Source organism: Trachypithecus francoisi, unplaced genomic scaffold (genome assembly GCF_009764315.1).
Source record: "Trachypithecus francoisi isolate TF-2019V2 unplaced genomic scaffold, Tfra_2.0 Lachesis_group5, whole genome shotgun sequence".
Classification (NCBI taxonomy): domain Eukaryota; kingdom Metazoa; phylum Chordata; class Mammalia; order Primates; family Cercopithecidae; genus Trachypithecus; species Trachypithecus francoisi.
Genome location: NW_022681470.1, coordinates 100,776,621 through 100,789,181, shown reverse-complemented (window position 1 = coordinate 100,789,181; position 12,561 = coordinate 100,776,621). Strand labels below are relative to the sequence as shown.

Here is a 12,561-nt window from a genome sequence, read left to right as displayed (position 1 = left end):
AGTTATGACATTAGACCCATGAAATTAGTTTTAGAAACATGAAACAAGAGAAATTTGATTATAATCAAAGTTTATCAAGTATTCATGTGCGATGTACTGTGCTAGGTACTTAAATTAGCACTAATGCTCACAGCTCTACACAAAGTAAGTGTGTTAGCTCAATTATTATAGACGAAGAAGCTAAAACACTGATTTCTCTTTTAAAATGGGAGTGGAGAATAGTCATGTAACTAATAAATACCAAAGCTATGATTCAAACTCAAACCTTTTGTGACTTCACATACTTCCTAAGAAGATTCATTTCCTAGAGCACATTTTTCCCACCTTACGCTTTAACTCTCTCTAGCATAGAGTTCTCATCAATTTTTTTAGAAGAGGCCTTTCAGCCTTAGAGATTCCCTTCCCCCTGCACATCCTCCACAGCTAGCTGCATACTCAACTATGATGTTGAAGAAATGCTAGGACCGCAGCGCAGAGTTACCGACTGAAACTGAAAGCTTGTTTGTTACTATGTTGGCATCTCTTTTAGAAGATCAGTCAGTGTCATGGCTTCCTGAATTCAGTTTAGCTAGGTACTCCAAATAGCTCCTTAGTTTTTTTCTACCTTTTGCCATAGCTAGATCTCTAATATAAAACCTGTGTTTGTATTTGTGATGGAATTATCACATTTTATCTTTTAATTTCATTACCATATTTCTGCTTACAAACAGACTCATGTTTTATGACTCAGTTAGTTTTCAGGATATGAGAATGTGTGGCATTTAAGAAATACCAGTTTTAAAAATCCCCTAGTCTCCCTTCCTCTTTGTGGTTCTACCTTAGCCGTTATCTGATTATTCATGTTAGATATTTTAGTTTCCACATCCTCTTCCTGTTTTTCTCACATTTATCAAATCCAAAGTAATGTTACTTTTTGGTTCTGTCCTGTTTTCAGGATCATGAAATTGTAATGCCTATGAATGGGTATTTTGAGTGGGTGATATTTAACTATTGCTAAATTCCTTTAAAGGGTTTCTTTAAAATAACTTGTTCTTACCATAAAGACTGTATGGATATGTGGTATCTACAGGAAAGACATTATAACCTAGTGGCTCTGAGTCAGCTTCCCTGAGTTTTCACATTCTGGATTTACCACTTACTAGCCAGCCCTGTGATTTTTGAACAAGTTCCTTAATTTCTCTCAGACTCAATCACCTTGTCTATAAATTGAAGAGTAGAAGAAGTCACCTTGTGTATACATCAAAGAGTAGCTATCTCAGGATTGTTGTGAGGATTCACTCATTCATTCATTAGCTATATGGGGACCTTCTCTAAGCTTGGGCTAGTGCTTGGGATGAGCTAGTGAATGAAATCAGTAAGGTCTCTGGCTCTATGTAGCTAATTTCTACTGGGGAGATACAGACAATAAATAAATAAACATTATAATTATAGGGTATAGTAAGTGATATGAGGGAAATGATAGAAAGCAACATGGATGGAGATCTTAAATAGGGTGGCCACAGAAGGCTTCTCTGAGCAGATGACACGTAAGCTGGGACCTGAGGATGAACAGGAGGCAGCCCTGGGAAAGATATTTCAGGCAAAGGGAGTAGTAGTTGTAAAGGCTGAGTCAAGAGAAAGTTTGGTGTTCCTAGAAGAGAAAAAGTCTAGTGTGCCTACAGAGTCATGAGTGAGGAGTAAAATGGCAGATATTAAAGTAGGAAAAGTAGGCAGGAGTCAGATCACTAGGTTTGTTAAAAGGATTAAATATATACAAAGCATTTATTAGAGAGCCGGGGGCATAGTGTTAGCAGCTATGGTTATTATCATGATTTTTTTTTTTTTTTGACGCAGTGTCTCGCTCTGTTGCCAAGCTGGAGTGCAGTGGCACGATCTCAGCTCACTGCAAGCTCCGCCTCCCGGATTCAAGTGATTCTCCTGCCTCAGCCTCCTGAGTAGCTGGGGTTACAGGCACACACCACCACGCCCAGCTAATTTTTGTATTTTTAGTAGAGATGGGTTTCACCATGTTGGTCAGGCTGGTCTCGAACTCCTGACCTTGTGATCCGCCCACCTCAGCCTCCCAAAGTGCTGGGATTACAGGCGTGAGCCACCGCGCCTGGCCTATTAAATCATGATTTTTAATGAACTTTGTCATAACCAAGTATTTGTCATTTTCTGGTGAGAACACTGAAAGTTTAGGGCATGTAGTGCCAGCTTTTGGCAACATTTCTTCCTAGGTGGTGGCATGTTCTTCCATCAGGAGGCATGTAATGTTTGGTGATCTCTCATGATGTTAGCAGCTGTTGCTGTATCATGCCTTATCCAGTCATTCATTAAGGGTTGCAAAATGGAGATATCCTCATGCTGTCATTTTTTCATCTGTTGGGTGAAATACATAAAAACTTCATCTCTTGGCCGGGCGCGGTGGCTCAAGCCTGTAATCCCAGCACTTTGGGAGGCCGAGGCGGGGATCACGAGGTCAGGAGATCGAGACCATCCTGGCTAACACGCTGAAACCCCGTCTCTACTAAAAATACAAAAAATTAGCCGGGTGAGGTGGCGGGCGCCTGTAGTCCCAGCTACTCGGGAGGCTGAGGCAGGAGAATGGCGTAAACCCGGGAGGCGGAGCTTGCAGTGAGCTGAGATCCGGCCACTGCACTCCAGCCTGGGCGACAGAGCGAGACTCCGTCTCAAAAAAAAAAAAAACTTCATCTCTTCTTGCTTCTGCTAATGGTGACCATTCTTTTTCAGTATCATAATAAGCTTGTTAAACAAATTTGATGTGTTTTATAGTGCTAGCTAAAGTGGAAGACATCATTAAGAACAACTATGACATATTCCCATAAAACATCCTTTGGTGCCATACTGCATGGATTATTGATTTGATGCTGTAGAGCCCTATTCATGTTCTCATTTTCTTTTGCATTACTGGCTGATAGTGATATGATATGCAAAAGCATTTGCCTCGGTGTTAAAATGTAAACATGGCAGATACTGTTTCCTCTTTCCACAGATGGAGCTTTCTGCTCTACAGTCCGTGATGGCTGTGCAAGAAGAAGAGCTGCAGGTGCAGGCTGCTGATATGGAGTCTCTGACCAGGAACATACAGATTAAAGAAGATCTCATAAAGGTCTTTCAAAACTTTTTAAAGACCATTGGAAATGTTCACAGCTCAGAATTACTCTAGGGCATCTTCAGACAATATTTGCACACACTGAATCCCTTGGCCAGTGATTATCAATATCCCACTTGAAAGTATAGCAGACTATTTCAAGAACATTTGTTCCCCTGCTCCTCTGCTGAATAACCCTTTTATTGCTGTTTTCACATCCACACTTATTTTTTGACTTGTAGGACCTGCAAATGCAACTGGTTGATCCTGAAGACATACCAGCTATGGAACGCCTGACCCAAGAAGTCTTACTTCTTCGGGAAAAAGTTGCTTCAGTAGAATCCCAGGGTCAAGAAATTTCAGGAAACCGAAGACAACAGGTAAGTTATTGGAATGTAAACCTTATTATTTATTTACTTTTTTTTTTTTTTTTTTCAGTAGAGACGGAGTTTCACCATGTTGGTCAGGCTGGTCTTAAACTCCTGACCACAAGTAATCCATCCTCCTCGGCTCCTCAAAGTGCTGGAATTACTTACAGGCATGAGTCACCACATGAGACAGGGTCTCACTGTGTCACCCAGGCTCGAGTGCAGTGGTACGATCACTGCTCACTGCAGCCTCAAACTCTGGGCCTCAAGGAATCTTCCTGCCTCAGCCTCCTGAGTAGCTGGAGCTGCAGGTGCACGCCACCACGCCCAGCTCAAACCTTATTTTTCTACTGTGAAATAAACCATGGTAAAGCTGTCAATCTCAGCTATTTGTGGAGGGTTAGTTGATGGTATTTCACAGACAAACTATGCTCTAAAGTTTCCTACTTTGGTCGGTAGCAGCTGTAGATGCCCCTTTCTGACATTTGTAGTTCTGAAAAAAGCAGCAGTTCTTTTGGGCACATACCAGTAGTTATCCCTCACACTCATACATAAGTCACCTCCCTCTCAACTGAATCGTTCTCTTTTATCTGCGTTTAACCATGTTCAAGTCTCTCCCAGTTAAAAAAAAAAAAAAAAAAAAAAAAAAACAGAGAAACCCCTGTCTTTTCCCCAAATTTCTTTGTAGCTACAGCCTCGTTTAACCTTTCTTCAATGCCAGACTTTTCCAGAAGACTTAATTGCCTGTACTCCCTGTCTCCATTATCATCTCTCTCACTAACTACTCACCCCACTCCATTCTGGCTTTTAACTCTACCTTAAACAACTCTGTTGGTTATACATTTTCATAGCTCATTATCTTTATAGCACTTATTACACACACAGTGACACACATCTATGATTAATGAATGTCTTTTTCCTCCACTAGATAGTAAGCTTTCCCCTAGAACCTAGAACTAAGTCTGTCCCATAGAAGGTTCTCAGTAAATATTTATTGAATGAATGAAGAATACTAGTGAGTCCTATTATATATATTTCCCTCTCGCCTGTCCTGTTCCCCTCTTACTCCTTTCTCTTAGCTGCTTTCCTGTGCTTCTAGCTTCTCTCTCCTTTTTCTTCTTTTTGCTCCCATGTTTGAATTCCACCTTACAGGGTTTTAAAGATAAAAAAAAAAAAAAGATAATATGACATTGATTTGAAAACTATAAAATGGTATCAAAAGCTTAAGTACTAAGATAGTGGGCTTTTTAAGTCCTAGTACATGCTAATGCATTTTCTTGTTTCTCAGGATTAACTGTGGCTTCATGTCTCACTGTGCCATTTGCATGTTGCTTCTTCTCTCTTCTCAGTTGCTGCTGATGCTAGAAGGACTAGTACATGAACGGAGTCAGCTCAGTGAGGCCTTACAAGCAGAGAGACAGCTCTGTAGCAGTCTGGTGAAGTTTCATGCCCATTCAGAAAGGTAAGAGAGTGGCTGTTTTTCTCTTTATTCTTTATTGAAATTTTTATTTCTTTTACTATTGTATTATTTTTATGCCTTTTATTCTTCATTAAGTGCAGATGCTTATGATACTGAAGAGGGGAGAAAAAACAAGGACAATTACTGGGGCTACCCACTTTGTCATTTGTTTTAGGATTGCTCTGAGCCTCAGTGTCAAAATCTTAAGTCGGGAATAGTGCCTGTTTCGCACAGCTATTGCAGAGATTAAATAAGAAGACAGCTTTGGTGTCTAAAATAATGCCTTGCATAGAGTAAGCACTCAATGTGTGTTCATTTCTTTTCTGTGATCCATGTCCTGTTAAAGGCTGTTCTATTATAAACGTAAGGCTATACCTTGTCTCTACTACAAATACAAAAATTAGCTGGGTGAGGTAGCGCGTGCATGTAGTCCCAGCTACTCGGGAGGCTGAGGCAGGAGAATGACTTGAACCTGGGAGGCAGAGGTTGCAGTGAGCCAAGATCCTGCCACTGCACTCCATCCTGGGTGACACAGTGAGACTCCATCTCAAAAAAAAAAAAAAGTAAGGCTGTAATGGGCACTGATATTCATTTAATGTCATCGAAGAAAATATATTAATTGGGATGGCTAAATTATCCTGGAACCACCGATAACTATCATGATGAATATATTTTCTTCTACCTCTTGATTTTTGGTCACATATATGATACCTCTCTGGATCATTTTATATTCTCTTCATTTTTTTTCTCATTTTACCTTTCCTACTAGCCCCTTTTACTCTTTTTCAATTTTTATTGTTATTATTATTTTTGCTATTCAGTTTCTTGTAATTTATTGTTGGGCTTTAAAAATGTATTCTTTCTACAGGGAAAATGAAGGCAGAGGAAAGGTCTGATAGGACCAGTTGATTGTGTTACTTTTTACAGAACCTCTGGAGCTTTAGTGTTTATGAACCAGATTCCTTTTCAGCACACCATCCCACAGTCAAGTTTGATAACAAATGAGAAAACAAGTATCTCCAGTAGTGGTTCTACTTGGCTCAGTCTTGCTCCAGTTTATATTTAGTTTGTCCTGGGTTTTAGTTTTTCAGAAACAAAAGCTTTTAGTCAAATAATGAAATTTCTCTTTTTGGGGCTATGGGGGTGTGAGATAAGTCTTAGGGGCTATAATTTTATGTGAAATTGGCCCAGAATCTAGCATAAGGGGCAAGCTTTTAAAAAGGGAGCAGTCTTTACTAATCTATCAGCAGTGAACACAAATGCCACACAGAGACTACATTCATTTATTGTGTCCTGGAGAACAATTACTTTACAAAGTCATGTGGCTCAAAGTGGCACTGATGGTTCTTTGGAAGCAAATATGGACTCACTACAGTTGATGGCTAATCCATTTTCCTTCCGTGTGGCATGTTTAATCAGCTCTGAGAGAGACCGAACTCTGCAGGTGGAACTGGAAGGGGCTCAGGTGTTACGCAGTCGGCTAGAAGAAGTTCTTGGAAGAAGCTTGGAGCGCTTAAACAGGCTGGAGACCCTGGCCGCCATTGGAGGTGGGGAACTGGAAAGTGTGCGAATTCATCACAAGCATGCCTACTGAGCACTGGCGGGTCAGACTGCAGCCCAGGATGGAAAACCTTGTTTGCACTAACCAGAAAGATCCTTATCTGATTTTGGCAGAATTAAACGGTGACTTACTAATGATAGAACTGGTACAAGTAGCATCAACTACAAAGTGAAACTCACTTTAGCCTACACGGATCTCACTGTACATACATATCAATCCCCAAATTGAATGGTGGAGGTTGCAAAGTGTATTTGCACATTTTAAATCATTCTGCTTTAGTTTTTCCACTTTTATTCATTCTTATCCCTAGCCCCTTCTCATTCCCTCATCCCTTCTGTGGGCCAATAAAGTTTATTCTTCCCCCACTTTCACAATCCATTTCATATGTTCCATATCATATCATAAATGCATGTGTGTGTATTATTTTTGCCATTCAGTCAACTCCTCTTTGAGTGAGAGCATTTTTTAAATCAAAAGAGTACAAGTTTTAAGATGAGAGAGTGGGAAAGAGATTGAGAGTCTATAAGAATGACTTCGTAAAAGTGATTTAATTCTTATCAGAAGGTAATCAAAACCAGGAGAGTAGTTTTGTAATAGTAGACTGCAAGTATTGGGAAGGCCAAGTTAAAGAACAGAGGCAAAAACTATGAAAGTGATCACAGTAAACTTTTATCTCCAATACTGTCTCAGAGTTGACTGTTGTACACGAGTGTAATTAGATTAGGTACAGATTAAATTCTATTTAAAATTTGTTCTTTATTGATTCCTTTAGGTTTCTTTAAACCAAGGTCATGCTGTTTAGTCAGAACATGACTTCTAGAGTGGTCTTCCAGTGTCAGAATGATCTCTGTTTACAAAGATAATTTCAAATGTGGCATCCCTCTTTACATTCAGTGTTTCACCAAATAACTCATTATAGCCAAAGGAGGGTATTGCATCTTCCATTTGTGGCACTAAATAGGGTCCTATGTTTTTCACTATTTAGTATGTATACATTTCTCCATATAAAAATTAGTAATAGGCTTCAGGCTTTGAAGTGCTTGAATAGTTTAGAAAGAAATGTTACAGATGTATGTTTATAGTTTTAATCATTGTCTCAATGCTTTCTTATGGCAACATGACAGGTATAAGGAGAGGGGCACTGGAGATTGTATTTCTGATGTCTTGACAATCATGAGTGTGAAAAGTAACCAAGATTGCTTTGCAGCTTTGTGGGTTCAACATCATGAATTTGTTTTTATTTCCTTTGGTTGTAGGTTTCCTAGGTTAGAAGCTGAGGTTTCAGTTACTTTAAATATGAAATTTGGGAACAGTGATTGAGGCTTTCTAGCACAATAAATGCGACTAGATACCCTTTCTAAACTAAGTGGGGCACAATTGTTTTCCTTCCGTTTTTTTTTTTACGTGACACTTTATTTCTTTCACATGTTGACATGGCTTGTATTACATTGTAAATTTCATCTGTTTCTGTAACTTTAGCTGTGTCTATAACAGGTAGAGCATCAGTCAAACTAGAGTGGACAGGGAGAAAATGTTCTACTGGGGAAGCACTCTGGAATCTTCTGATTAGGTAATTTGCAAAAGGTTGATAGCCATAAACCTTACTCTTAATGGGTCCGCCATTTCAGTTTCAATGGCTTTCGAGGAAAAAGGAGTCATTTAAGGAAGGAGATAGGAAGTGTAGGCAGATCCATCCACTTTTCTTAGTCTCCTAATTTTAAGAGACCTTTTCTTGCACAAAATGTTTTGTAACTTTCCAGAAGTAAAGAGGAAGGTAATGGAGCTTCGTAGAAATGTCAACCTATCGAAGACTAGTTTGTCGTATAATTACAACAAGGCATTTAGGGAACCTCTTTCCTTAATTTTACTAATAGAACAAGGAAGCCTTCTGAGTCTGCTAGTAAGATTCAGCTCTGGGTGATGCATGGTTTCTAATGGTTCATAGTGATTACAGTTTATGTTAATAATCATTCCTACTTCTCTCAACCTCCAGCAAGAGTAGATTGAGAGCAGGATAAATTAGAAGTCTGATCTTAATGTCATAAATATGACTAAAATGTGGTACTAACTTTTTCTGGTCTAGATAGCTGGAATGAGGCTTGCAAACAGTGTTACCTGGAGAGAGCTTGCTGGTCTAACAACTTTGTGTGATAATTTGGCATCTGATTAGAGGGCATGAGTCTGATAAATTTTATAATCCACACATAGATCATGCTGTGGTTGGACATATCATTTAATAATATTTAGCATGATATAATATTCCATTTTCTCTTCAGGAGCACAGACTCTCATACTGGATTATTCTACCTTTTACAGTCATTTTTCAACATGGCAGTAATTTTAGATAAAGCATTGTGTGCTTATAGAATCTTGTGCTTGAGTAAAAATAATCTTCAAATAAAAATAGTGAAGTAAATTTTTCCTTAGGCCATGCTTAATTGGAAGCATAGAACTTAAATTGAGAAAAAAAATCCATGTGATAGATTTTGTTTTTCTCACGTTTCCTTTTTGAATAATAGCAAATAATGCAGAGTAATGGTTGTAAGAGTTAAGGGTAGATGAAGTCTGTAGGTTTTAGAAGTATAGAGTTGAAAAGAACCTCCAAGAGGACTTATTTAATGAGTGAACTAAATGTCCTTAGACAGATATTGTCCCTAAACTCTTTGCTATTGAAAGTTTATAGTATTGAAAATTTGATGACTATTAGCACCTAGTATAAATCAACATTCATCTGCTGTTCTCTTTTTAGATAGCCAAGTGATAACTTTTTCGAAAAGACATTATTGGACTATGTTAGTAGGTCCGCCTTCTCCTTTGATCATGTGCACTCGTACCTGTCACCCAACCTTCTCCACACCCTCTTCTCTTCATTCACTTGTGGACAGCAGTAATAGTTTCAGTACCTTTGCTTCTTAGAGGAAATACATTTTTCCTTATTTATATTTTTAAAAGATGTTTCTATGACATTATATATAGCAAGAGATCTATTAAGGATCCAGAAAATCTTAATCTGTATAGCATATGTGTTCCTAACCATAATAATTAGTTTCCTTGAGGGTTCTTGAGTATATTCTGTTTACACAGTTTATAATAAGTAAATTCTGTGGCAGATATACATAAAAAAACTATCACTTTTATGCTCATTCATCCTCCGAATTCAGTGTCTGGGTCATGAGATGTTTGGCTCAAAGCTTCAAAAACTGTTCAAGAAAACTGATTTCAGTTCTCTTTACATTGATCTTCCAGTTGGATCTGGAGTCTACTGATTGTGGGAAGGAGGAGCAGATCACATTATATTGAAAATTGTCCTTTTCACTGAGAAATAAAGGTTGACTGAGCTACCTAAAGTCACTTTCCTTTGGACTGTAAGTCTTAGATAGAACAATAATACCTTTGCTTTTCTTGAGGTAGTATTAGAAAACTCTAGTTCCCATTGATAGGATAAACTTGTTTTCCCATTTCCTGGTCTTTTTATATAAAAGAGTTACAAAATCTTGACATTTGGCATCCCTGAAAAGCTCAAGTGGCCTTTTCAAATAGGGCCTCACGTAGTATTACTAACTTTACAGTCAGTATCCTGCAAAGAAAGATGACAAACTTCCTGTGAAGTTAGGAAGAAATATTAGTAACTCACACACTTGAAGTCCATTTTCCATTTTACCTTGTAGAAATTGTAATAGAGAGAGAACAAATGAAATCAGTTTTCTTTTCCAGGTATATCCTGTGAGATACCTAAGAAAATACAGAGTATTTTCTCTCAGTTCTCTCAGGGTTAAAGCTCAGTGAGCTTTTCTTTTCTCTTTGGTAGTGTGGAACCATTTGTACCATGGAAAGAATAGCTGGAAATATGGAACCCGAATATGGCAATACAGTAATAAACAGAAGGAGTGAGTCAGTAGGATAATATATTGGAGTGATTTCTGTAGGGTAATGATTTCGGTTATAATGTGTTTTAGAATGTGGATTTAAGCCACCTTCTCACCCTCTGTACCAGTAGCTTTGTTAAAACATTTTATTATGATCAAATAACAAGCCTGTTGCTTTTGAGTAATCTAAGTGTTAACAGAAGGTAAGTCTTCAACTTCTCCCTGTTCTCACCTGGCCAAGATGAATTCTCTAAATAAAAAATAGCATCATAATTTGCCTCCAACAAAGAATGGGAAATGGAAGGAAACACAAAACTGTGGTCCTGACAGTACTAATTCTACCAGGTTTCAAATAAGAATAATTAAACTTTAAAGGGACGTACTGATTCTTTTTGTGTTACTCTCCCTTTTTGTTTAAAGTCAAATTCCAGAAGCAAAAATCTTTATCATACTGTTTTCCTCTTACTAAAACTGGAAGAGTAACATAGAAAGTTCAGCAACATCAGAAAATGTTGTATTTAAAATAATATGAAGAATAGGGGTTTTAAGTACATAAACCAAGTTGGCTTCCTTATAGGTTTAATTTTAGTATATAACATGAATATGTAGTGCTTCTTTTTTTTTTTTATTATACTTTAAGTTCTAGGGTACATGTGCACAACGTGCAGGTTTGTTACATATGTACACATGTGCCATGCGGGTGTGCTGCACTCATTAACTCATCATTTACGTTAGGTATATCTCCTAATGCTCTCCCTCCCCCGTCCCACTACCCCACAACAGGTCCCGGTGTGTGATGTTTCCCTTCCTGTGTCCAAGTGTTCTCATTGTTCAATTCCTACCTATGAGTGAGAACATGCGGTGTTTGGTTTTTTGTCCCTGCAATAATTTGCTGAGAATGATGCTTTCCAGCTTCATCCATGTCCCTACAAAGGACATGAACTCATCTTTTTTTATGGCTGCACAGTATTCCTTGGTGTATATGTGCCACATTTTCTTAATCCAGTCTATCATTGATGGACATTTGGGTTGGTTCCAAGTCTTTGCTATTGTGAATAGTGCCACAATAAACATAGGTGTGCCTGTGTCTTTATAGCAGCATGATTTATAATCCTTTGGGTATATACCGAGTAATGAGATGGCTGGGTCAAGTGGTATTTTTAGTTCTAGATCCCCAAGGAATCGCCACATTGCCTTCCACAATGGTTGAACCAGTTTACAGTCTCACCAACAGTGTAAAAGTGTTCCTATTTCTCCACATCCTCTCCAGCCCCTGTTGATTCCTGCCTTTTTAATGATTGCCATTCTAACTGGTGTGAGATGGTATCTCATTGTGGTTTTGATTTGCATTTCTCTGATGGCCAGTGATGATGAGCATTTTTTCATGTGTCTTTTGGCTGCATAAATGTCTTCTTTTGAGAAGTGTCTGTTCATATCCTTCACCCAATTTTTGATGGGTTTTTTTTTCTTGTAAATTTGTTTGAGTTCTTTGTAGATTCTGGATATTAGCCCTTTGTCAGATGAGTATATTGCAAAAATTTTCTCCCATTCTGTAGGTTGCCTGTTCACTCTGATGGTAGTTTCTTTTGCTGTGCAGAAGCTCTTGAGTTTAATTAGATCCCGTTTGTCAATTTTGGCTTTTGTTGCCATTGCTTTTGGTGTTTTAGATACGAAGTCCTTGCCCATGCCTATGTCCTGAATGGTATTGCCTAGGTTTTCTTCTAGGGTTTTTATGGTTTTAGGTCTAACATCTAAGTCTTTCATCTGTCTTGAATTAATTTTTGTATAAGGTGTAAGGAAGAGATCCAGTTTCAGCTTTCTACATACGGTGAACCAGTTTTCCCAGCACCATTTATTAAATAGGTAATCCTTTCCCCATTTCTTGTTTTTGTCAGGTTTGGTTTGTCAAAGATCAGATGGTTATAGATGTGGTATTATTTCTGAGGACTCTGTTCTATTCCATTGGTCTATATCTCTGTTTTGGTACCAGTGCCATGCTGTTTTGGTTACTGTAACCTTGTAGTATAGTTTGAAGTCAGGTAGCATGATGCCTTCAGCTTTGTTCTTTTGTCTTAAGATTGTCTTGGCAATGCGGGCTCTTTTTTGGTTCCATATGAACTTTAAAGTAGTTTTTTCCAATTCTGTGAAGAAAGTCATTAGTAGCTTGACGGGGATGGCATTAAATCTATAAATTACCTTGGGCAATATGGCCA

General features: G+C 38.3%; 1 protein-coding gene across 1 annotated transcript in view; it reads left to right on the top strand.

Moving 5' to 3' along the window:
- The window catches only part of LOC117075524 (myomegalin-like), a 39,343-nt gene extending 28,609 nt beyond the window's left edge, over positions 1 to 10,734 (top strand). The window contains 4 exon segments of the mRNA XM_033197984.1: positions 2,996 to 3,112; positions 3,337 to 3,474; positions 4,812 to 4,924; positions 6,341 to 10,734. Coding sequence (XP_033053875.1) covers positions 2,996 to 3,112; positions 3,337 to 3,474; positions 4,812 to 4,924; positions 6,341 to 6,515 — 543 coding nt within the window. The 3' untranslated portion in view covers positions 6,516 to 10,734.
- The last annotated feature ends 1,827 nt before the right edge of the window (positions 10,735 to 12,561 follow it).